At 39.6% G+C, this 26633-nt stretch overlaps 1 protein-coding gene across 1 annotated transcript; it reads right to left on the bottom strand.

Annotated features, from left to right (window-relative positions):
- Positions 1-1614: 1614 nt before the first annotated feature.
- On the bottom strand, positions 1615-19029 carry dla (deltaA). The gene is made up of 11 exons (XM_057843552.1): positions 18664-19029; positions 18261-18584; positions 17691-17751; positions 16647-16904; positions 14939-14999; positions 14734-14864; positions 12837-13006; positions 11422-11638; positions 7084-7861; positions 5846-5954; positions 1615-2448 (listed from the first exon to the last, which is right to left on the bottom strand). The coding sequence occupies exons 1-11, from the start codon at positions 18718-18720 to the stop codon at positions 2443-2445; spliced, it is 2172 nt and encodes a 723-aa protein (XP_057699535.1). The 5' UTR covers positions 18721-19029; the 3' UTR covers positions 1615-2442.
- Positions 19030-26633: the final 7604 nt, after the last annotated feature.

Genomic DNA, 26633 nt, shown 5'->3' with positions numbered 1-26633 from the left:
GATTATCTGAAGAAAAAAAAATGTCAGCGCAGGCTGCAAACAAAAACCTTTTCTAAATATAGTAGAAAATGAATAAATAAATTTAAAATAAATCCAAGTCATCAGCCAATCAAATGTGTTTGGGGGGGGGGTGGATTGGCACATTCAGCAAGTGAAAAGGGGTAAATGTAAGTCTGAACATAATGAAAATGAGTCGGTTAATAATGGTAGGGTCAATTATATCCTTACAACATATAGGAAGACAATCTAAATGACCCATCGGGTGATTCAAAATGAATGTGCCAAAATCATAGCACAACATATCAAAAATGAATAACATTACAAAACTCTAGCTTGGACGCATGTGTTGAACATCATTTCAAGTTTTATTCCATGTTTTATAAGTGCTCAAACTACTACTACTACAAGAACTCAGTGTGGCAAAATAAATGAAGATATTACTACCAAAGCATTTGTAATTGCAATCATTTTCTGGGAGAAATTGAGCATTATCCGACAGAATTGTAGGGGTGCCAATACTTTTGGCCAGCAGTGTACGTAATAATAAATATCATGTCATGTGTTTGCCACAGGATGGCAGTAAATACACATTTTAGAGAGAGCCATAGAGCCATTAATAATAAATTAATCAATGTGTAAAACTTGTGTCCAAGCTAGAGTTTTGTAATGTTTTTCATTTTTGACATGTTGTGTTATGATTTTAGCACATTCATTTTGAATCACCCAATAATGCAAATAAGTTGCTGAAAAGTTGGTGGGGACAATTTGAGTATCCTGAAAAGTTGGTAGTGTTATGTCCCTACCGTCCCTATGCAAACCTACGCCCTTGTCGGGAACATCAAAGAAAGCAGTCTTGCATGCCTCCCAGTTCATCAACGTTCTTGGGTTTCGTCTTCCATGCTTCCTCTTTCATCCTACCTCAGACATGCTCAATGATGTTCATGTCTGGTGACTGGGCTGGCCACTCCTGGAGGATCTTGATCTTCTTTGCCTTGAGGAACTTTGAGGTAGAGATTGAAGTAGGCGATGGAGCACCATCCTGCTTCAGAATTTGTCCCTTTTTATGGTTAGGAAGTTAAGAGGCAGCTAAGATTTGTTTATATTTCAGACTATTTATGTTGCCTTCCACCCTGCAGATCTCTTGCACACCCCCAAACTGGAAAGTATTTCTAACATACTAGGCAGATAAAGACTATTCTGATTCAGGTGTTTATAAATAAAAGCTTAACATGTTTGCCTTCCTACATATGCTTACATATTGTGGATGATGTCTTCCAAGCACTTAGCTAGGCTAAAAATGAACTTTTCCAAACTTTTACTTTCTTTTAAGTTGTTTTTGTGAAGTTCCTTCCAACTTGAGAGGCAGCACCATTGTTGGTGTTAAATGTAGCGGCAGGATGGACATTGTCTTGCATGAATAGACACCCCCCTCACACTTCTCAAAACCCCCTTCTCTTCTGTCTCCAGGGAGATACTTTCATGTTGCGGTGGCGGCCAACAGTGCGTCCATTCAAATGGTCGCCGCGGGGTTGGGTGGGCGGGATGACAACAGATGGAGGCCACTCAAGCGAGGACGTTTAGCATCTTTTTATTATTTGGAAAAATAGTCTTGGCTAATTCCTTCATTGACAAAGAGCAGAAGAATACGTTGTACAGCACAATCCCTCTTAAATAACTTTTTTTTCCTTTCCCATTGACCTGAAGTGCCATTGCAAATATCATCTGTCAAAAGAAAGCAATTTAAATAATCCTGACAAACAAGCACAAATACACAATATAAAATAAGAATAACACAAAATGCTTAAATTAACTTAAATTAAATCATAACTTTTTCTTGTTTTTTTCTCTTTATGTTACAAAAAGGATAATCTGCATGAGAAACCGTTCAGAGGAATAGAGGACAACAATACTTATGTCATGGGCAGTTTGGAGGGTAAGAAACTTCAAAGTTCATACAGTGACCGCTCTTTTTTTTTTTTCCTTTATAATTTTTTTTTCTTTACGAAGAGGCCAGTATGGCCAAACATCCGCCATTTGTTGCGGTTCCTGGGTTCGAGAAAAGGCCTGGGTGCAAATGTTGCAACAACAACAACAAAAAAAAAAAACAATTAACAAAGAAAATCCTATCTTGGTGCCTTTAAAAAAATCCTCACACCGTCCATGTAATATTTATCTTCATTTGTACCCCCTATGCCCAACAAAGAGGCAAAACAGAAAGCTAAGTGGCCGTTCACGTTTAACCGAGAACTTGACATATTTACTTCCCCCTTACACGACCCCGCCAGTTCCTATCCGGCAGGCCACCGAAGTTTCCAGTCGAGAACCAGCTCAGTCTGAATATCAGTCAAAGGTCTCAGCAGCAGCGAGCTTAGAGCAGCATCTCATCCAGGAGCATAAAAAGTCTCCCATACAGCAAAATGAGTGAGCCCGTCGCCGGCCCTTTTACACCTGCAAGATATAAATGGCGTTTTAAGAAAACAGTTGTGAAAATGGTTTAGCAGTCCTTCACATCGGTGGAATTGTGAAAAGTAGTCCAATCCGCAACAGGTGCCAAAAGTAGTTTTCAACACCAATGTGAAGAAAAACTGCTTATTAATATGTTCCTGTCATGGGCTATACTAATGCTTGGTTACACAAACACTGATTCTGTTTTTGGTTTCGGATCCATGTAGTGCAGGACATAAACTTCATAATGATACTGACAGGACACATTCCCCAGACACTGCGCCACGCCTTCAAGTAGGGGGCCGTGCCACACTCCGCTTAAGTCGGTCGAAGTTGGTCGCAGTTATTCTCAAACAAATGTAGCGATCCAACGCCGGATTTAGGTTGAAAAAGTACAACAGCTGTACCGCATACAAACAGGAAGGATTGTTTCAAGAGTGATTTGTTCGCGGATTCAAGGTAATTATTATATTTTTCGTGCCATGCATGCATTTTGAAACGTGAAAAACATCAATGGGAGAAATTAACCGCTACAGCGTTGGCGTCATAATTTGTGATATTATATATATATATATATATATATATATATATTATATTATTATTATTATATTATATACATTATAATATATATATATATATATTATATATATTAGGGCTGTCAAACGATTAAAATTTTTAATTGAGTTAATTACAGCTTAAAAATTAATTAATCGTAATTAATCGCAATTAATCGCAATTCAAACCATCTATAAAATATGCCATATTTTTCTGTAAATTATTGTTGGAATGGAAAGATAAGACAAGATGGATATATACATTCAACATACGGTACATAAGGACGGTATTTGTTTATTATAACGATAAATCAACAAGATGGCATTAACATTATTGACATTCTGTTAAAGTGATCCATGGATATAAAGACTTGTAGTTCTTAAAAGATGAATATTAGTACAAGTTATAGAAATGTTATATTAAAACGCCTCTTAATGTTTTCGTTTTAATAAAATTTGTAAAATTTTCAATCAAAAAATAAACTAGTAGCCCTATTCTGTCCTCAATGTGTGTGAGTACACAAATTGACAGATAGCGAACATAAGTTCCAAAAAGAAATCAGACGGTGTGGCAAAGTTGCATGGGCTTTACTGAAGTCATCTCTTTTTGACAGAAGCACGTTTCTTGTATTTTTGTAAAACTGAAAATAACAAGGCAATGTGTCAATAACTTGCATGAATCACAAAATAACATAAAATGTACACACACGTGTCCATTTGAGCAGTAGCACTAGCCAATTAGCTCACAAGCATCTAACAATGTAACTGCATTTCACCATATATGTGAACAAATTCAAATACACATCATCAATAACTATCTAATGCTCATGAATATAAACAAAGGAGGAATATAACTCAAGCGATGCATGTATTAGACACAAACAGTGTGATGGGGCTATGAGAACTGCCACTGAATACTGGATGCGAACGTTAGCTGGTCTGAATAGCACTGTCTATTAGTGTGAGTTCGCGTCGACATATAATCACGTCAGAAAAGCGCGCCGAAACCCAAATAATCAGCTGCACTGAATCGCCAGCAGAGGGCGACATTACGCCACATCACATATGCAAGTCACACCCAAGCGCCAGCAGAGGGCGGAAAAACTCCATAAAACACAATTAACAAGTTGGCCTTTCACTGTACTGACATTTAAATCTGTCTGAGCGGGCCTAGTGCGTTAATTGCGTCAAATATTTTAACGTGATTAATTTAAAAAATTAATTAACGCCCGTTAACGCGATAATTTTGACAGCCCTAATATATATATTATATTATTATAATATATTATATATATATATATATATATATATATATATATATATATATATATTATGTGATATTATTATAAATGCTAACTGCCCGTTTTTTTTTATTATTTTCAACCAAGAATCGGGACTGTTTTAGGTTCATATTTATAAAGAATTCAGGGATTTACGAATTAATTCACAAGATTTTCAACGTAAAAAGCTCTTTGTGGTGATGAGGTGGCACCACAATGGCTTAAAGACTAGCAGCACATTCGGCATATTTACGTAAAGTAAATGCTGACAGCCCTTTTTTTTTGCTTTTAACCAAGACTCGAGACTGTTTTACATCCATATCTATTAAGAATTTAGGGCTTTATGCATTTATTCTAGGGCTGTAAAAATTATCGCGTTAATGGACGGTAATTAATTTTTTAAATTAATCACGTTAAAATATTTGATGCAATTAAGGCACATGCCCCGCTCAAACAGATTAAAATGACAGCACTGTCATGTCCACTTGTTACTTGTGTTCTTTGGTGTTTTGTCGCCCTCTGCTGGTGCTTGGGTGCGACTGATTTTATGGGTTAAAGCACCATAAGCATTGTGTAATTATTGACATCAAGATCGGCGAGCTACTAGTTTGTTTTTTGATTGAAAATTTTACAAATTTTATTAAAAGGAAAACATTAAGAGGGGTTTTATTATAAAATTTCTATAACTTGTACTAACATTTATCTTTTAAGAACTACAAGTCTTTCTATCCATGGATCGCTTTAACAGAATGTTAATGTTAATGCCATCTTGTTGATTTATTGTTACAATAAACAAATACAGTACTTATGTACACTATGTTGAATGTATATATCCGTCTTGTGTCTTATCTTTCCATTCCAACAATAATTTACAGAAAAATATGGCATATTTTATAGATGGTTTGAATTGCGATTAATTATGATTAATTAATTTTTAAGCTGTGATTAACTCGATTAAAAATTTTAATCGTTTGACAGCCCTAAATTATTCACAAGGATTTTAAACGTAAAAAGCTCTTTGTGGTGATAAGACGGCGCCACAATGGCTTAAGGACTAGCGGCACATTTGAAATATTTAACATAAAATAAATGCTAACTGCCCGTTTTTTTGTTGTTGCTTTTAACCAAGAATCGAGACTGTTTTACATCCATATCTATAAAGAATTTAGAGATTTAAGCATTTATTCACAAGAATTTTCAAAGTAAAAAGCTCTTTGTGGTGATAAGCCGGCGCCACAGTGGCTTAAAGACCAGCAGCATATTCGACATATTTATATAAAATAAAGGCTAAGTGCCCGTTTTTTTGCTTTTAACCAAGAATCGAGACTCTTTTACATCCATATCTATAAAGAATTCAAGGATTTAAGCATTTACTCACAAAAATTTTCAATGTAAAAAACTCCATGTCTGTGGTTTCAACTCTGTCAGTTTTGACGGAGATAGGCCCCCTATCAATCGATCCCGTGTCTTGTCAATATATTATGAAGACTATGTGCAGATATCATCGTGAATGAAGATTATTTTGTTTTTTGTAACATGGGAACAACAACGGCAACAACAACTCACCTCAGTTGCAATTATACATTCGTCCTTCTCCTCCGACATGACAAACACAGATTTGTACTTGTTGTCTGCACATGCAGACGTTTCTGGGCTATTCCTCTCCAAAATATCGCTGTTGGGAAAGAAAAATAAAAACTTTATACAAAAACACATATTTGATCAATTTCTAAGTAGTCCTCTAGAGTAGATAGCAATGGCACACTTATTGACAGATTCGGCGCGGGAAATATTTTCTGTATGCGCAAGGTTTTTATGCACCGAACACGCGTAAACACAGCAGAGAGAAGGAGATTCCTAGTGCAATGAAGAAATCTTTAAGAGACAACATGGAAAAACAGGGCTGATTAGGTGTTGAGAGATCGCAATAATGAAAGTCTCCCAAAAGCGAAAATGAGGAAATATGGCAAAGCATATGTAGTGCTTGGTACTACATGAATCCAGATAAATTAAGGGTGTCATTTACAAACACTTACACACAATGACAATTATAAGCCTTTTGATTTTTTTTTTCAGTAAAAACATCCTCAAATGGTACCAGGTATAGTGTGCGTTGGGTGTGTTTGTACAGAAAATAATTGCGAAGCATTGCAAAAAAGAAATATGCTATGACTATACAGTACGTATGCACTGCTACGTATCCAGTCTTTGGTAAATAATATTGTAATAGTTTGTAATAATTGAATTAATTATCTAATATTTAACACATATAATAAATGCTAATAATCTATTTATAATCTGCTCCTTCGAAGCAAGATTTCTGGTAAACATAGTTTTAAATACATTTTCATTTTGCCATTTTAAATGATTAGGCACCCTAGCGTCAGTAACTTGGTTAGCAGGCCCGACCCAGGCTAAGATTTCTACATAACGATGGAAAAAGGGCTTGATAAAAATCTCCAGCTCTCAGAAGGAGATGGAAAAGGGACACAATTTAAATGAAAAAATATTTTTCTTTTCAGGAGCCTCAAGGGTAAAATGAAACCAAGCGAACACCTTAAATCCAAAAAGTTTTCCGTAGGTCTAAATTTTGGGATGTATTTTTGGGGGGGGTTAAAATTTCAAAAACAAGACACCTGGATGGCTTCATGATCATCTTCAGTTCTTAATTTTGGGTTTTGTCAAATTTGAAACTGAACAAACCACTGCATTTTATATAAACTGTTGAAAAGTCTGGTGATTAATTATCTGCATTATGGAATTATGATGTTTCAAGTAGAACTCAAAGCTGTTGGCTTTCCTACCATTTTAAGGATTTGCTGTGTTTCTCCTCAAACTCAAAGGAGTCCGAAGATTGGCACTTGTCTTCGCAGGCTGCCTCTAATACGGCTTCTTTGGCCGCCTGCTCATAAATGACCTCGCGCACCAGGTTGTAGTCAGCAGGTGGCGGCCTGCTCTTGTAGCTCCGCCGCCCCGGTGACGACCCTTCGTCAGGGTCCCCTCCGCTACATAAGTCCATCTTTTTGTTGATGTTTTTCACTCCCGGAGTCGACAACACCATGCTATCCCGTTCACCACGTTGGCAGTTATTAGTCAGGTTGTTGATGGTTTCGCTCTCGCATCCCACTTCCCCGGGACTGTCACGTTGGACTTTGGAGCGGAAGAATCCGACAAGGACCGCGCACCCTGCCAGAAGTAGGAGCACCATGGCAACCCCGGATCCTACAGCCATCCAGGGCACTTCGGAACCTCGGATGGCGGCGTGTTCCGGAAGCAAAAACTGACAGTTGCGTCCGCCGTAACCCGGGACACAGGCGCAGACGTAGCGGTTGTTCCTCTCGTGGCAGGTGGCGCCGTTGTGACATGGGTTGTGCTCGCATCGGCTGATGGGCGAGCTGCAGTTGCGCCCCGTGTAACCTGGCGGGCAGGTGCAGGTGTAGCCGTGGACGCCATCCTGGCAGGTGCCACCGTTCTGGCAGGGGTACGAGGAACACTCGTCACCAGTGTTGTCGCAGTTCATGCCCGTGAAGCCATCTGGGCACTGGCACAGGTACGAGTTGACCAGATCCACGCAACGAGCACCTGATAAGACAAGCAGAAGGGTTAGGATGTGTCTCGAAATAGAAGCTATGTGGGAAGGACTTGTGCTTTGATCCACTGGCACAGCGAGATTGGAGTAAATCTTTAGTTTTAACCCTCAAGGTTCAAACTTACCGCAGCAGCAGTCTGATTTTATAACGGACTATAGGTTTCTACTATTGAGAGGGTTAAATAGAAAGGATTTAAAATACATTTTTTTTTAAAAGTCTTTAAACATGAATAAATCATAAAAATAGTTGTATATTAAGGGCCTGTTTAACTTACAGAGAAGTTGCCGCGACTCAGGAGAACAAAAATATTACTATGGGCTCTTGCAGGAACATATTTTCCCCTAAGTCAGAGTGATGTGTCCTTGGTCTCCAACATGTTTCAGATACTGTATGTCTTTGAGCAAGAGGGGAGGTGGGGGACAATCTGGACTGGTTACCAGCCAGCTGTTCAGACTAACATTCACCCTGTGTGACAATTAAGTCTTGAGGTAAACCTAAAAATCATATCTTGGAAATGCAGAAGCATTCCTGCCTTATGGCCAGTTTGAATCCTGAACCTCAGAAAAAGATTTTTCAGGTACTAATTTGTCTGACATATTTGGAAAATATTTTTTTCTACTCCTTCTTCTGTCAACATATGCAAATTCTTTAACCCTTTCGGGACAGCTATGGTATTCATAAGTTGACACTTCAAACCTTTAACTCGTTAAAGGGCAAGTGACGCTAACTGTTAATTTAAAAGAACTTAAAAGTTAGCAGTTATTCTTTTTAATAATCAATCAGTATTGTAATTTATTCATTTTTTTTTATAAATACAGTGGTACTTCCACTTAAGAAATTAATTGGTTCTGAAAGTAGTTTCCTAACCTGAAAATTCTGTAAATAGAGACGCGTTTCCATGTAAAAAATTCAGACATAAATATTTTATAATGAAGAAAAATGCATCAAAATATGTAACAAATACATGTTACAATTAGATTATTGCACAATAAACATAAAATGAGAGTTATGCATTATGTAAAAAAATTAAGAAAATGATTTAATACACTCACATAAAGCTGTCGGAAAACGAGGGGCGAATGAAGATGCTGGGATACACACATACAGTGAGAGGAGTTCCAAAAAATCGATTATTACATGCATCGCGATTTGACACGTGACGATTCGATTACGATTCATAAAGGTTCAAAAACTACGTTTTTGCCCATAACTTTATGGCAGCCTCTCGTAGCTGAACAAAATTCAAGACACGTCTGCCACCGGGCACCGTTAACAGGCGTGCGCATGTTATGATGGATGCTGCCGGTTACTGAGAGAGAGAGAGATTTACTCCTTTTTAAAAGACTGGAAACTAGATTTGTGTATGAGACAGGCAGAAAAAGATACGCGACACAGTGGTCGCGCTTTTGCGCGCAAGTTATTTTTTTTAGAGCAAGAGGGGAAGAGAGATAGTTCATTGCTACTTGTCATTTAGATGTCCAGCAGTAGTTTTAAGGCATTTCAATTGAAAAATGTCGTGTGCATCTAAAAGAGGTGAGAACACGAACCCTCTTGTACTGTTTACCCTTTATTGTTATTGTTTTTGACATGTTAATAGCTAGCGCCGAGCGCTAAGCTAATTCGCTAAAGTGTATTTCATATGCAGACCGTGTAAAACCACGATTAAATGCAATGGTAACACTACAAACATGCAAAATAGTACAGAATTCTGTGAAAACAAAGTATACTGGTTAAAAGAAGTCTTATTTCTAAAGACACTTTGTTTCCAGAATATGTGGAATTCATTCCACCTGTGTAAATTTTATTGTATTGTTGAGAGAAATAAGTGCTCCCTTTAAAATGGTTAATGTTTTTGCACTTTCTTGTAAAAATAAAAATAAAAAAAGCATCTTAAGGGCAGTTTTTTGTTGTATGGGCATGTTTCCATCATTCCAATTGAATCATTAGGATATTTTCAATAAATAATGGACATCAATTTGTTTGGCTACTGTATTAAGTAGTAATGTACGATGTATCGATAATCGTGATAATCGCGATAACCGCGATCATCACCAGTACCGCGATCATTGTTCAATAACGGGATTGTAGCACCCTGAATCGTAATCAAATCGAATCGTGTGGTGCCTAAGATGGCACACCCCTACATACAGTAGTGGTCCCTTTTAGCCAATTGGATGCCAGGAAAATGCTCGGCTAGAGCAGCTATCACTATATTAAATTCAGCAAACTCTAGGAGGTTCGTAAAAAGAGGCAATATTTTCCCATTGAGGCGTATCTTAACTTGAAAATTCTGTCTGTAGAGATGTTCATAAGTTGAGGTTAAGTTGAATTAATACAATGTTATTAAAACCTAAATAAAATTGAATTAAAAACCCAGAGTAACACAAAAGTTTTTTGTTGTTGTTTTTTTTTCATATTATTTAACTTAATTCACGAGATTGATGGCTTTAGATGTCCAATTGATTTAAGCCGGGAGAACTGGCTTTAAATGCCATTCGCCCCTTCCAGTCAAAATGGATTGGACGTCTAGCGTCATCAATGGTAACCAATGACTGCCCTGCAATGGTTAAAAAATATATATAATTCGTGCATGAAAAGGTTAACGTCTATGGAAGATAACGCTACCTGAATTAAACGATTCTTGTTGAAAACGAGACCAGTTGCTTTTTTTCAACACTTGCGATCAAGTACCTGCACTTTAACTCAACTACAGGTAGTTCCCGGATTACGAACGTTTCTACATTGGCGACGTAACCTGAATTTCCGCATAAATCGGAATTAATGCTTTAAGTACACGTAAATCTCAAAATAACTGTCCGAAAAGTCCCAGAGTATTGTATTTGTTTAATGATGCCCTCTGGTGGCAGCGTATGACTGAGGCGCAGACTCAGATGCCTGACATGGATAAATGATAGCTGCGCTCTGTTTTGGCCCACATCGGCTGTATATTGTTTCAGCTAATATATGTTTGTGTATGCATTTGTAAGAAACTTTAGAGCTAAAGTTTGTGGAGTTATGTGTGAGCAATTCGCTATGAGAATTGTAAATACGTTAGCATTCGTAGCACTTAAGCGAGCGGACTTTTGTTCGGCAAATGAAGCTAATTTAATCTACTAAATTTATATATTGATCTGACTAGATGGACATTTGAACACCAATTGTTTAGTGTCAATTTTTTATTGTTAAAATGTGTGTCTTTTTTAACATAAGTGTATATATGTGTATTACAGCTTTACAAATTGTCAAAAGTGAAGGAAGTAAAAAGGTTCAAAAAGCACAATTACCTTGTTTGCTGTCTGTAAAGCTGAAAAACTTCACGTTTCGTGAGGACAGAACATGTCATATTATTAAAGTAAAATAAAAAATAAGATACTGTGAAATACAATAAGGTACTGTTCATGCGACAGGAAAAAAATGACTAGAGACAAATTGTCGAACAAAACTCCGGCGTCGTAAAGTCAAAATCGCATAAGTCTAGTACGTTGTAACCCGGGGACTACCTGTACTCAGAATGTAAATGGCCATTTGAGTTGAGAATGCTAGTGCCCTCACCGTTTGAGCAGGGCGCCGAGGTACAGTGATCTATCTTCTTCTCGCAGGTGAAGCCGGCGTACCCGGTGGGGCATTGGCAGAAGTAGCCGCCATCCGGGTTGTCGGTGCAGCGGCCGCCGTTGGAGCACGGTGCGTCGGCGCATGTCATGGCGCTTAGCTCGCAGTTGTTGCCGTAGAAACCGTGAGGGCATTCGCACCTGTACGTGTTCTCGAGGTCCTGACAGGTGAAAGCAACATCAGTAGCTGACACCCCAGAAAAGAATGTGCTTGTGTGGCTTTGTCTGTCCTGTGTCTGTTTTCATTTGTGTTGTTGTTTAAACATCTGTATGTGTACATGTGTCTTTGTTTAATTGTGTGGGTGTGTGCCATAATGTACATGTATGCATGTGTTTTTGATTACAGTCCCTGACAAAAGTCTTGTCGCTTATCCATTTTGTAGAAACAATTGCTAATGACATTTGCTAATCCAAGAATGTTGATAAACTTTGGGAAGCATTCAAGACTGCTTTCTTTGATGTTCCTGATCTGACTTCATCAATAAATTGTATGAATCCTTGCCGAACCACATGGATGCAATCCTTCAAGCCCATGGAAGTCATACAAAATATGAAATTTGGCTCTCACAGCACCACTACTTTAATTCACTTATATTATGTAACATATATTTGTATTTGAAGTACATGTCTTGTTCAATTTTCACACTACTTTCTGTAGGCGACAAAACTTTTGTCTTGCCAAAATTTGACCTTTATGTTTTCATTAAATGATAAATCTTTTTTTCAGTGAAACAAATATATTTTTGTACATTCAACATCATTTGGGAGGGTCTTAGCTTTCATATGAGCCATTTCTTAAACCAACTGAATAATTAAAAGTCAGGTTATTAGCAATTGTTTCTACAAAATGGATAAGCGACAAGACTTTTGTCAGGGACTGTATGCGTGTGCTTGCCTGTTTGTGTTAGTTGTATGTTAATATGTGTTCATAAGTGATGGGGTGTTTGCATGTGTGTTTGTGGTGTTGTTTGGGTTGGTATGTGTCTGATCAAATGTGTGTGTTTTTTTTGGGGGGGGGATGCATGAACACGTGTCTTTGACTGTCTGTTGGCATGCCTGTGTTTGTTAACAAGTGTATATGTTTGCTGCAATTTGTGTTTGTTTTTGTGTACATTTGGTTAAATGTGTATATTGTGTTCGTCTGCGCGTATGCCGTTATGTTTGTAACAGCGAGATCGAGTATGTGTTTTTTTTCTATGTATTTCTTTGTTTTTTTTATTAAATATGTTTGCGTGAAAGCGCTCGTTTAGAGTGTTTCTTTGGATTGATGTTCACGTCTGTGATTGTTTACCTTTGTTTTTATGTGTTCTGTGTGTTTGAAACCGGATTCATGAATATGATTTTCCAGTGCAGACTTACGGTGCAGCTGCCCCCATTTCGGCAAGGGTTTCCGGCGCATTCATTGACTTGCAGCTCACAGCTGGCGCCCGTGAAGCCGGGTTTGCAGGAACAGGTGTAGCTGCCCTGGCCCGTGTTGCTACAAGTGGCTCCATTCATGCACGGCTTGTGGTGCGTGCAGTAGTTCAGGTCTGGACACATGACATGCACACATGTGGATTAGGCCCAAGAATGTTTTTGCACACCGGACTGCGTTTTTTTTCTCCATTTTTCATGTGAATGACAGCTGGGCCCTCTCTTCTTAACCACTCCCCAACAAACCACAGCTGTAATTGTGGAGAAAAAGTTTCTTTTTTTTTTTTGTTTCAAGTGAACAACAGTTTAGTTTTATTACTTTTTCCAGGTTTCAAATTGGTTAACATATTATATGAGCCAATTAATGGTTGCAGTTACACACACAAAAAAAAAAATCACTCAATGTTTAATGCATTTTTTCTTGTCTTGGATGACCACTTTGAGTGGGTTATTTTTTCTAATAGTTTCTTCATTTTCAAATGTTGTAATAAATTTAGAAAAAGGTGTTATTAAAACTCAAAGCTAATCACAGTTCCAAACTTTTACGACTTCCATGTACAGACCAAGTGGTACAGTAGCTCAAGAAAATGGTGCAGCATTTAAAGTTTAGAAGTGAAAACAATTGCAAACCATGTAGGGCAGCATTGGGAGTTCCTCGCGATATCGTATGTACAGGTAGTCTCCGGGTTACGACGTACCCGACTTACATAATTTCTACTATGACGCCGGAGTCTCGACCGCCATTTTGTCTCCAGTCGTTTTTTTTTTCTTTTTTTTAAAGTCGCGTTACAGTGTACAGTGTACAGTATGTGTTAGCTCAATATTTTTCCCAGTGCAAGAGCTGTGAATTTTCCCTGCAATATCTGTTTCGCCAATTAGGATTCACTACAGTTAAATGAAAATTTACATGATGCGGAACTTATCTTCTTTTGCGTGCATTGTTTTTGTTTTCCTGCCGTCATTGTACAATTCTTGGGCCTATATTGTTAATAATAATTTGTTTACTAGTTAAATTAAAATGGTGAAATGTATATGTTTAATTGCAGTAAGCGCACACCCATTCAGGTCGCTTTGTTTTCTACTAAGGAAGTAGAGTGCCATGCAGCGCGCAACGGTGTACATAAGCAGTTCGACCTCGTCTAAGTTGCTGAAATCAAGTTCTAAATGAGCTTCAAAAGTCACATCGACTTATCTGATTGTTCACTAGCAGGCCAAAGTATTCTACGGTGTGTCTGTGGTTTTTAAAAGTAAAACTATGGTAAACATCAGTGAAACAAGAACTCTTGTGTCTCCACTTGTGAACAAGCCGACATACTCAGTGTAGCTTTTTTACCATCCACCAGCATTAATGGCAAGTACGGTATCTTATTTTTTATGTTGTTAATATGATGTATAATACATGTTTTTGGACAGTTATTTTGAGGTTTAGGGGCATTTAAGGGTTAAATCTGACTTATGCGGAAATTCAGGTTAAGTCGCCAGCGTAGGGACGGAACTCGTGCGTAACCTGGGGACTACCTGTAGTTTATTGCTTGGTTAGTAGGAGCCTAAATGTACTTGAGATGATGTATTCATGTTAGTCAGTTATATAGTTTAAGGTGGTGAGAAAGGCTTAGGGCCCTAATTTTGCAGTAAAACCTTGACAAACCTGAACTCAAATTTTATGCCTTTTTTTAAGCTTCTAGCCTCTCAAAATGGGTTAACATATCCTTGGTTCTATTTTTTTATAGGACTAAGAGCAGCTCCTGTTAAAATTCTGGTATTGTCGATTTTTTCCCCCTGCTTTTGGCAATTAATAACATTTCCCATTGCTCCACCCCACTTTCCGAGGTGAGATGTGTACCTTGGTTGCAGAAGAGGCCTCCCCACCCCTCCTGACAGTTGCACTGCCACGGCTGCTGGCATGTCCCGTGGAGGCAGCCCGGGTATCGGATGCACTCGTCGCAGTAGCGCCCCTTGAAGCCTACACGGCACCTGTGGACAAATCGCAGGAAAGAGATAAGACCGTGTTACCTGCGTACATGTGCATTTATAGCCCTACAACCTACTTGCACTCGCCGGGTTTCTCGCAGAAGCCGTGCTCGTCATCGCAGCCAGGCAGGCAAATCGCTAAAAAAGAAAGAAAAAAAAAATCTTTATTACAATATTAACTTTTTAAAAGACAAAGGTGGATTGAGGGGGAAATGAGAGGGCAAGTCTGTTTGTATAGTTGTTACTGTATTTTTGTGTGCAAAAATGTCTTTGTGGTTCTGTGTTCGTCTGTTTGTATTTGTCGGTTTGTAAGGAGTTGCGTACGCTTGTTAGTGTGTATGTTTTTTAATTTGTTTGGTTATGTGTGCGTGAATATGTGTGTGTGCATGCGTGCTTGTGTGAGAGAGAGCACATGCTCTCAGCAATCCTTATGACTCCTCATTCTCAACCCGCCCACAGCCACTGTCTTTTTTCTTCTTAACTGAGGTTCAAAACTCTTTTATTCCCCCAACACACACACGCGCGTGCACACCCACACTGGTGGTCGCAGATAAGAGTGGACAGCTGGCGAGTGTGTTGCCAGCGTGCGACAGCTGCCCCATTGTCTGAGAGCTGCCGGCAGCTGCCCACTTCAAACAATGATAACCCCCCACACTTGCACCCCGCCAACCCCGTCCACCCCCTCATCCCAGCCCTGAACCACGACTACCAGCGGCAGCCAATCAGGAGGCACGTATGTCAATTTATGGCACGCGTGACATTATTCACCCCAAAACTTTCCATGGAATAAATCAAGTGCGCGCGCGTGTGTCACATAGGGGGCGAGATCATAACTGGGATGGATTCGGTTGTGTTTACGCCCTCAAAAAGTTTCCCGTTTAATGGCACATCCTGCTAACACTAACTTTTATAGGACTTTTAATGAGTAAAATTACAAGTCATGTACAACAACAGGCTGTTCACCACAATATAGCAGTTATCTGGCATGCATAATTGGGCGATATTTAGAACTTACTGTACTACACACCATGTAATAATATACTACCATGATAATAGAGCATGCCAGGCAATAAAAAGGATGTGAAAATATCTTTTTTAATTCACAATTTTGTTTCAAAGTGCATAGTTTTCCTAATTTTCATGAATTGTTTTCTGTTTTGGTAAATCTTATTTTACTTCATCCTATTTCAAACAATTCCAATATTTTTTCCCTTTATTTTTCAAATCTTTAAGGTTTTTTTCTTCGCTAAAGAAAAAAAAAGGTAAAATATTTTCTACTTTATTACTTGTCAGTGTTTTTTTTTTTTTAGTTTTTTTTTTTTTTTACATTTAAATGTTATCTTCTCATTCTCTAAAAGTATTTTTTTCACATTTTTTGTAACTAGTAATTTAATGAGAATTGGTATTTTTCCACTTTTTACATCACATTCAAGAATGACACTCATTTCCCCCCCTTTTTTTCCCCATTCCCCCATTTATTCTCCAGTTTTTTAAGGTATTAATGACTGATTTTTTTTTAATCATCAAAGTAAATTTAATTGTTTCTCAAGTATGACTATAGTTACTGTTTGAATTCTGTTTTTCTTTTTACTATTTCAAAGTTAGTTTTAAAAAATTTACATTTCATATGCGTATTTCTAACTCACCATCCATCGATCCTATTTACACATATCTCATGTATAACAGATTTAATAAACAATATAATGGCATAGTGACTTTCCCTATCATGACATGGTTTTTAGTTATTTTTGTGTTTTATTTTTGGTTGAGTGTCTGTGTACTCACGCTCGGTACAGTACTGTCCTTTCCATCCAGCATCGCACACAATTTCCCCACGCTCTCCGCACGTAAAGTGTCCGAAGGCGTCGTCCCGGGGCCGACAGAAGACGGAGCACCCGTCGCCGTAGTAGTGTTCGTCACACACAAAACGATAGGCGTACTTGAGCTCCGTTCGGCCGGCCGTGTGCAGGTCCTGCGACCATTCCTCGCCCACAGTCAAGTGCCGCTGCGTGCTTATGGTGCTGATCACACGCTCCGGGTTCTCTGGGGGAGGACGGAAAGCCCATTTTGGCATTAACGTGTGATGATTGTTCATCTGTCTCAAATACTGCCTGTGGTGTGGGGGCTCCCTCTAGTGGTATGTTAAAGGAACACTGCCTGTATACAATTCAGTTGTATTTCACTTTTGGAGTTAGGCACATGCGTTATTTTGATGGTTTGTGTTTTTTAAATTCTTACAGGGCACTCATTGAACTCATTTGCTGCCATTGACGCCACTAGACGTCCAATACATTTTGATTGGGAGGGGCCAATTGACGCTTGTTCATTCGCACCCTTCCAATCAAAATGGATTGGACGTCTAGCAGTATTCGTGGCACTGAAACATGAGCATTTATTAATTGGACATCTATTGCCATACAATGGAATGCAATGATTCAAATAATATGAGGAAAAAAATCCACTTTAGAGTGTTACTTATTCAATTTCATTTCATTAGTTTTTATTCACTATGTATAGATTAACGAAATTATTTATATTATTGAAGTACATGATTACCTAATATTAGCAATGATTATATTGTTTTCTTTGAATGAGCAAAAACAGTCAACTGCTCTATAAAGAGTCAACTTTTGAATAGCTGTCCACTGTAGTCGCTACTGTGCCGGAAAGGGTTAACAGTTTGTTTTTGGCAACATACATATATTTTGTTTGAATACCTATTAACTTGAAACAGATCAAAATAAGCGGCTCAGACAATGAATGAATGAAAAATGAAAATCAAAACTATTGCAACTAAAGCTAGATCGATTATAATATTCCAAATCTTACCTGTGGACAGATCGTCTTTGGAGTCAGTGTGCAGGGCCTCAATGATGAGAGAGAAGGTCCCCTGAGGAGACAAGTGGCTTGGTGAGACAGGTGGACACCAAATGCGTCATAGCATCTAGCCCCGGAGGGGCAGCCCCTCCACCCTCCCTCTGGCTTCATCCACCCACTTGTCGGCCAAGCCAACACAAAGCTGATCCGTATAGATGGATGGATTGATAAAATGTTGAAGGACATATGGACCAAATGTGTTGAGATTTGTTACTGTTGTGAAAGTGCTCTATACATTAAGTTGAGCTGACTTGGGATGGATGGACTATATATAGGGACACTTTGAACAAATTTGCTTCATTGTATTGTTTGACTCTAGCGTGGAAAAAGGAATAGACATCATTGAGGACATTTTGGATGTGTTGTGTGTGGGGTGGGGGTGGGGGGTAATTTCAGATAGATTTACTTTACAAGTGGCTTGGTGAGGCAGGTGCTCTCCCTCCCTCCCTACGCGTTAACATCAAGCCCAGAGGGGCACGCCACAGCTGCCCCTCCACCCTCCGCGTCCCCCCTCCTGCTTACCGGCCAAGTGAATCCGAAGTTGATCCTGATGGGATTGGTGAATGAACTCTCCGGGATGGTGTCAGGCACCTGGAAGGAGTTGGCGCCCAGAACGGGCGTCACGGCGCCGCCGTACGTGCACGGCGGCTCGGGCGAAGCGTTGGGCTGGTAGTGCTTCAGACACACGCGAAAGAAGGTCTGGCAGGCGCACTGCTGAACGGACGAAGGTGAAGAGGATCCCCCACCGCCGTTGCCCCCCCGACCGCAGCAGTTCCTGTTGCCTTGCGCGCCCTTCTTGTTGAGGAACTCCTGCAGACGCAGCTCGAACACCCCCGAGCACAGACCCTGCGCGCGAAGCCACTTTTTGTTTTTTGCCACTTTTTTTTCTTCTCATTAGAAAAATTCAAAATCAAGTGCGACTTACCTGACCCAGCAACGTGGCCAGCACCGCGACGCCCAGCAGCATCTTCAATAAATACATTATAAATAAATAAATAAATAAAAATAAATAAATAGGTTAAACGGGCGCAGTAAGATGCATGGAGCAGCTCACAAAGCGCCGCTGCGCATGCGCATCCTGAAAGCGAGATAGTCAATCCCAAAACTTTCTCCTGAGTCGGAGGATTGTGATGCGTGCGTTCTTGGAGGTTTTAACCCCAAAATAAATAATAATAATTTAAGAATTTAAAAAAAGTGTTCCAGTGGTTTTATAATCCCAAAGAAAATTGGACTCCTTTCCTCGCGGATAAATCCAGCATTTTCCTTTCTTTTCTGTCCTCCTGTCCTTCTTGTTTTCTTTCTTCGCGTCTCTCCAGCGCAGGCCGCCCACAGCCGGTTATATACATGCTATGCTAATAACATGCAAATGTGGCCTCCTCCTCCTCTTTCTCCTCCTTTACCCCCCCTCCCCCCCCCCCTCCCCTTTTGAGCGCTCCCTATACTAGGCCTAGAGCCTCCTCGACGTCCTCCAGCGGCAACTTGGCTGAGTATTGCTCGGATCATATGAAATATGAAACTTCTTGGACGTTTTAGGAGGAGGTAGTGACTTCCAAATAGTTGACACGTGACTCTTTTGTTTCCTTTTATTGCTTCAAACTTGCCAACCTCCTTGTTCAGCAGCTACAACGTGGCTGAATGAAAGATACCTATAGATATTTTTTTTCCTTCCCATTTTGGACGATTGTAGTTTTGATGAGAACATCAAAACTTTCTTAGCTGTGTGCATTTACTGTACTTTCGATCAAGTGCGTAGGTTTGCATATAGGGACGGTAGGGACATAACACTACCAACTTTTCAGGATGCTCAAATTGTCCCCACCGACCTTTAAGCAACCTTATATGCATTATATAATGAGTTCAGTTATACAGGTAATTTAGATTATCTTCCCATATGTTGTAATGTTAAAATTGACCCGACCATTATTAAGTGAATTATTTTGATTATATTCAAACTTATATACCCTTATATATCACTTGCTGAATGCGCCGGTCCATCCCCCTTGCCCCCCTCAATTGCACGTTTGATTGGCTGATGACTTGACCCACCCCCGACACACACACGCACACTCACAAGCACACAGCCCTGACAGAAATACATGTCGACAACATGCCGCCTCCTCCGAAGACGAGGGATATTAGACGTTTTTTGGGGGGCCAGCAGCAGCTACTGTAAGTCATTTAAAAAGATGTCAATGTTGTGGAGGTGGGAAACACACCACTAGTTTTGCTACAGAAAGTCTGACCTGCATCAGAGTTAGCATAACATTATACTGTGTGAACTTGCTAACCTGCAAAACTCGAGTAGGAAGCTGCTTAGAAGTGTCCTTCTTTTTGTGTTTTTTACTGTTAACATGGATTAAACTGTGAGAAATGTTGTGAACTCTGCTGGAAATGATAAAACCAGGAAAACGTGAGCAAGGAGCTGCATAGAGAGAGACGGGTGCTGCATAACCTCATATGTTGCTCACACAACACAACATAATTATAATTAACTATGTACATTAAGAAAACAAACAAACAAACAAAAAACAACGTTTTTTTGGGGCGATGCCGCGAGCTACCCACATTAGCGTTGTGATTGACTGGTCGATCGTGATCGACGTAATGACCACCCCTGATTTAGCATATCAATTAATTGGGTTCATAGTCGTGAGTAATGTAGCCCTGTTTTTTTTTTTTTTTAAATGCTGATTGAAAGTGTTAATTACTATCATTTTCGCTACTTTTTCCCCTCATTTTGAATCCTGCTGCTTATAGTCCAGTGTGGCTTGTTTGTTGATTTATTGGGTTAATAGGTAACACTTTGTTTGACAACCGCATCATAAGACTGCTATAGGACCGTCATAATTATGACATGACACTATGATGGGCATTAACGAATGCATATGACAGATGTCATTAAGTGTCATCTGACAAATTATGTCTTAACTCCATTTACAGTGCCTTGCAAAAGTATTCGGCCCCCTTGAATCTTGCAACCTTTCGCCACATTTCAGGCTTCAAACATAAAGATATGAAATTTAATTTTTTTGTCAAGAATCAACAACAAGTGGGACACAATCGTGAAGTGGAACAACATTTATTGGATAATTTAAACTTTTTTAACAAATAAAAAACTGAAAAGTGGGGCGGGCAATATTATTCGGCCCCTTTACTTTCAGTGCAGCAAACTCACTCCAGAAGTTCAGTGAGGATCTCTGAATCATCCAATGTTGTCCTAAATGACCGATGATGATAAATAGAATCCACCTGTGTGTAATCAAGTCTCCGTATAAATGCACCTGCTCTGTGATAGTCTCAGGGTTCTGTTTAAAGTGCAGAGAGCATTATGAAAACCAAGGAACACACCAGGCAGGTCTGAGATACTGTTGTGGAGAAGTTTAAAGCTGGATTTGGGTACAAAAAGATTTCCCAAGCTTTAAACATCTTAAGGAGCACTGTGCAAGCCATCATATTGAAATGGAAGGAGCATCAGACCACTGCAAATCTACCAAGACCCGGCCGTCCTTCCAAACTTTCTTCTCAAACAAGGAGAAAACTGATCAGCCAAGAGGCCCATGATCACTCTGGATGAACTGCAGAGATCTACAGCTGAGGTGGGAGAGTCTGTCCATAGGACAACAATCAGTCGTACACTGCACAAATCTGGCCTTTATGGAAGAGTGGCAAGAAGAAAGCCATTCCTCAAAGATATCCATAAAAAGTCTCGTTTAAAGTTTGCCACAAGCCACCTGGGAGACACACCAAACATGTGGAAGAAGGTGCTCTGGTCAGATGAAACCAAAATGGAATTTTTTGGCCACAATGCAAAACGATATGTTTGGCGTAAAAGCAACACAGCTCATCACCCTGAACACACCATCCCCACTGTCAAACATGGTGGTGGCAGCATCATGGTTTGGGCCTGCTTTTCTTCAGCAGGGACAGGGAAGATGGTTAAAATTGACGGGAAGATGGATGCAGCCAAATACAGGAACATTCTGGAAGAAAACTTGTTGGTATCTGCACAAGACCTGAGACTGGGACGGAGATTTATCTTCCAACAGGACAATGATCCAAAACATAAAGCCAAATCTACAATGGAATGGTTCAAAAATAAACGTATCCAGGTGTTAGAATGGCCAAGTCAAATTCCAGACCTGAATCCAATCGAGAATCTGTGGAAAGAGCTGAAGACTGCTGTTCACAAACACTCTCCATCCAACCTCACTGAGCTCGAGCTGTTTCGCAAGGAAGAATGGGCAAGAATGTCAGTCTCTCGATGTGCAAAACTGATAGAAACATACCCCAAGCGACTTACAGCTGTAATTGGAGCAAAAGGTGGCGCTACAAAGTATTAACGCAAGGGGGCCGAATAATATTGCACGCCCCACTTTTCAGTTTTTTATTTGTTAAAAAAGTTTAAATTATCCAATAAATTCTGTTCCACTTCACGATTGTGTCCCACTTGTTGTTGATTCTTGACAAAAAATTTAAATTTTATATCTTTATGTTTGAAGCCTGAAATGTGGCGAAAGGTTGCAAGGTTCAAGGGGGCCGAATACTTTTGCAAGGCATTGTATGTTCAGCTCAGATCTTTTACATCCATTCATAAGTGAGATATTTTGCCGGATGACACAAAATTATATCTGCCATAAGCATTTGTTACTGCTCATGGCACAGTGTCATGTCATAATAATGATAGTTTTATGACAGTCCTATGGCACCACTTGTTACCAAATACCATAACTAGTAATTAATGAACAACTGGAACAGTATCTGAAGAAATAATTAGCACAGAACATGAATTTAGATCGTTATTTACATTTGTAGCGCTGCAATGCATGCTAGGAGGCATGTTGGATGACAAGATTGTTGACAGCAGGTGGCAGCAGAGGTTGACTGTCTTCCTCAAGGGAGCAGTGATGGCCAAATGAAGCTTCTTGAAGCAGTGCTTATCAGTCATTTGGTTCAAAGCGTCATGGTGGTTCATTTGATCTTATGAGAGTCTTATAATGCCGGTGTCAAATAAAGTGTTACTGGTTCATATCTTTTGATATAAAAATCGCATAACACAGTGAGGATAGCTGTGGCTTACAGTCCAGTGCCGGTTTGTCTATGAACAAATGTTGTTTTTGTGTCATACTTGGTGGGTGGCGGCTTATAGTCTAAAAATTACGATAGTTGGCTTGGTAAAACAAAAACTGAAAACCTCTCCACATTTTACTTCAGGAGCAACGGGGGTACGTAATAAAGACAATAAATGTTTTATTTTAGGGCATTTGTAAAGTTGTTAAAACTTTGAAACAAGTGGTTAGCAAGTGATTGCATGTACAGTAGTACCTCTATGAAATTAATTAGCTCTGGAAGTAGTTTCTTAACTCGATGTCAGCCACATGGCTATACAATGAACGTTTTTTCAAGACATGTAAAAACGTGTTTGTTGTTTTGTTTTTAAAAAACTTTTGCAGAGCTTGTGGTGTTGAAGACAGCCTCCAAGCTTCCCAAACACCTGGCCAATGTCTCTGTAGTTTTTTTTAGTTGCCTTCAAACCTTTCCTCATCACCCTTCAGCAACAACATGAATGCAAAATTTTACACATTTCAAGAGGTGCTGTGTTGATGACAACCGTCAAAAAGCTCGCACGTAACTCCTTGATTCTTTTTGTAGCCTTCAAAATTTGATCGACAACGGACAAAACGAATGGAGTGATACAGTATGGTGGCTGAATGTATGGATACAACAAAAGGGAGAAAACATTACATGTCAACTACCTGGGAAAGTTTGGAAGTTATTCTAAGCACCTCACACCCTTCATGAGTATGAAATATTAAATATTCATCCAACCTTCCAACATTTTACTCAAAGAGGGTAGGAAAAAGTTTTAAGGCAACGAAAGGAAATACAAAGTGTCGCCACAACTGTTTGGGAATATTGGAAGTTCTCATCAACCACACAAAGAAAAATTACGTCTTAAAATGTTTTACTTGCGTAGATAACCTACATTATCTTAAAAAAAAAAAAAAAAAAAACTTGGCTTGAACTTGAATGAACTTGCAAGCAGCGGACATGTGATTTTTTTGTGTTTACTATGATTCCTCCTCCAGCACCAACTTGGCTGCACATGGTGTAAAGGATATAAAATGGGATAGTATTTTTAGAGCTAATATTAGAAATTTTGAGAACTTACAAACTACACAAACAACTGACCTGGCACGAGGGGACTTTTTATGGTTGTTTCCTTTTGTTGTCCCCAAACTTCTCCCTGCCCTCCTCATAATGAAATGACTGTACATTGGTGAAGATATATGGAAAATACAACTTTCTGGGGGATAGGTGGTTCTTGGTGAGCTCTTCCAAAGTTCTCCAGAAGTAAATAAGAAAAAAGATAAAATGTTTGGCTTCCTTTTTTCAAAGATAGATGCAATTATCCAGCAACAATATGTCTGCATAATGAAAGATGTTAATTATGTAACTTTTTTCAAACATCTCTGGATTTTGTGATTTTTTTCTTAATGAGAACTTCCCAATTTCCCAAACAGCTGATTTGTTAGTTACCTTTTGTTGCCTTCAAAAATGTCTTCCCCTTCCTGCAGCAACATCACTGCCCGATGAAAAATGTTTATAAATCAATCAATCAAAACAAAACTTTTCAGCTTCCGTTACAGGAGTCTATAGTGTTAATGAGTTCTTGCAAACCTTCTAAAAAGATTATTTTGTTTGCCTTTGTTGCCTTCGTTCTCTTTCATGAACAACATGTTGTTTGAAATATTTTAAAGTGTAAAACTTTTTTTTCCAGTCGCCTCAGAAACAGATGACATGTGACTTTGTTTTTAGTTTTCCATTTGTTGTTTTCTTCCCAAAAGTAGTTTATTGCCTTAAACAACGCCCCCAAGCACACACACACACGATCTTGACACACTAAATGAGAGCTTGCCTAATTGTTTACATCCCTCATCTTCCCCATCTTGTCCTTCGTCTTCCACTTTTGTGGTCGAAAACATTCCTTGGCAAAGTTGGGAGCAAAATGAGTTATTGGCTGTAACAAACAAGTGTGTGTATTTCGTGTACTTTGCGTGTGTGCGTGGCTCGCGTGGCCTACATGAGGGGAAACTTGTGCCATTGTGTGTGACTAAACCAAGGAGGACCCCCCCCCCCATCTCCTACTTAGACCCTCCCTCCCCCTCAGCTGTATGCTAATTCAGCTCGCACCTGCTCTTCTCTCAACAACAGCATGCGCGCGCCTGCCTGCTTGTGCCGGACGGAACCCCCCCCACCCCCCCACCCGCTCCCCCCCAAAGTCCAAGATCCCCCTGAAACACACACACGTGGCCCCATCCCTCCCCACAACAGTCCCACTCCATTCACAATGCACACATCTGGCGCGTGCACGTTGGTGGGTGACTATTATTGCGTCTGTTTTCCGGTGCGTTTACAGCATTGACTATGAAGCGTCAATTGTGACGTCAAACTCATGCACGCTTCCCGCTTGGTGTTTGTTTATTCTCGCAGTCGGCGTGATGTCACGCTGACGTCATCTTGCATAGCAACGTGTCGCCATTTTGAGAGGGGGGGCACGCACAGGTCAACATCCGTACACAAACATCTGAAATTCATATATTTCAGCTGTGTTTTGCATCTTTTTTTCATAAAAACGTCTTAAACATGACTTATTATTATCACAAATCACTGCAGACAGACGCGAGGAGGCGATACAACTTAAAATTAGCGTGTATTGGCCAGCAAATCTGCCCATACAAAGTCGCAGCTGATCGCTGGATAAACAGTCCAAAGGAATTGCCTGCAGTGGAGTTAGGAAACATCTACAACTACCTCATAAAGTCACCCAGCAAGTTGACCTTTATCAATTATGTGGAATATGGACTGTGTGGAACTAAGAAAACTGGTAGTACATACGGAGTGATTATTTCTGCCGTAACCGGTAATTCGCCTCCAAGCGTGATTTAGCCGTGAACACATCACGGCAAACTAATCAATTCCCACCAGGCCAATAATATAACGATTGACCGATCAGAGCAGTTCACGGCAAAAGATAAATAACGCTTTGCGAGTTGTCGGTTCCGGTAATAATAACCACTGCCTAGTCTATTGAATCCTAGCAGCTAATTGGGGGAAAAAAATCGATTAAAGTTTACTCACCAGTAATAAAATGTCGGCTACAAACGTAAATGTGCCTTGTCCACGGAACCGTCTTCTTTTACTGTTCCTCGATTGATTGCTTTCAGCCAATTCCGTGTCCTTTTCTTCTCACGAGGAAGAATGAAGAACTTCAAATGCGGCTCCGAACTCTTCCTTGTGGTACAACTCGCAACACGGCAACTTTTAGTCATTCTGACAGAAAAAAAGACAAATAAATAAATACAAATAAGACAAAAGTTCAACGCGTTTGTACTACAATGCACGACAGAGCAACTGCTTGTGACTCGTGTTTTGCCCCCATTTCAATATGGCGACGCTTTGTTGTGGCTGGTGACGCCATTAATTCCCGGATGTCCGACTGCAAGAATAGAAAGGGTGTAGGTTTGCATATGGCAGGGGTCCTCAAATACAAATCTTGAAGGTCCACACGGTAGGGACATAACACTACCAACTTTTCAGGATGCTCAAATTGTCCCCACCAAACTTTAAGCAACCATACAGTGCCTTGCAAAAGTATTCGACCCCCTTGAATCTTGCAACCTTTCGCCACATTTCAGGCTTCAAACATAAAGATATGAAATTTAATTTTTTTGTGAAGAATCAACAACAAGTGGGACACAATCGTGAAGTGGAACAACATTTATTGGATAATTTAAACTTTTTTAACAAATAAAAAACTGAGAAGTGGGGCGTGCAATATTATTCGGCCCCTTTACTTTCAGTGCAGCAAACTCACTCCAGAAGTTCAGTGAGGAT

Source organism: Corythoichthys intestinalis, chromosome 8, assembly GCF_030265065.1.
Source record: "Corythoichthys intestinalis isolate RoL2023-P3 chromosome 8, ASM3026506v1, whole genome shotgun sequence".
Lineage (NCBI taxonomy): Eukaryota > Metazoa > Chordata > Actinopteri > Syngnathiformes > Syngnathidae > Corythoichthys > Corythoichthys intestinalis.
Note: the sequence above shows the minus strand (reverse complement) of the source record. Positions and strands in the feature narration are given on the sequence as shown.

Bases quoted from the DNA above. Each gene is read 5' to 3' on its own strand.
- dla (XM_057843552.1), bottom strand. From the start codon at position 18,720: ATGTATTTATTGAAGATGCTGCTGGGCGTCGCGGTGCTGGCCACGTTG. The intron at 14,865-14,938 runs GTAGGTTGTAGG...ATTTGTCCACAG, and splicing joins GAGAAACCCGGCGAGTGCAA to GTGCCGTGTAGGCTTCAAGG. The intron at 13,007-14,733 runs GTACACATCTCA...TCATGTGTCCAG, and splicing joins AGGCCTCTTCTGCAACCAAG to ACCTGAACTACTGCACGCAC.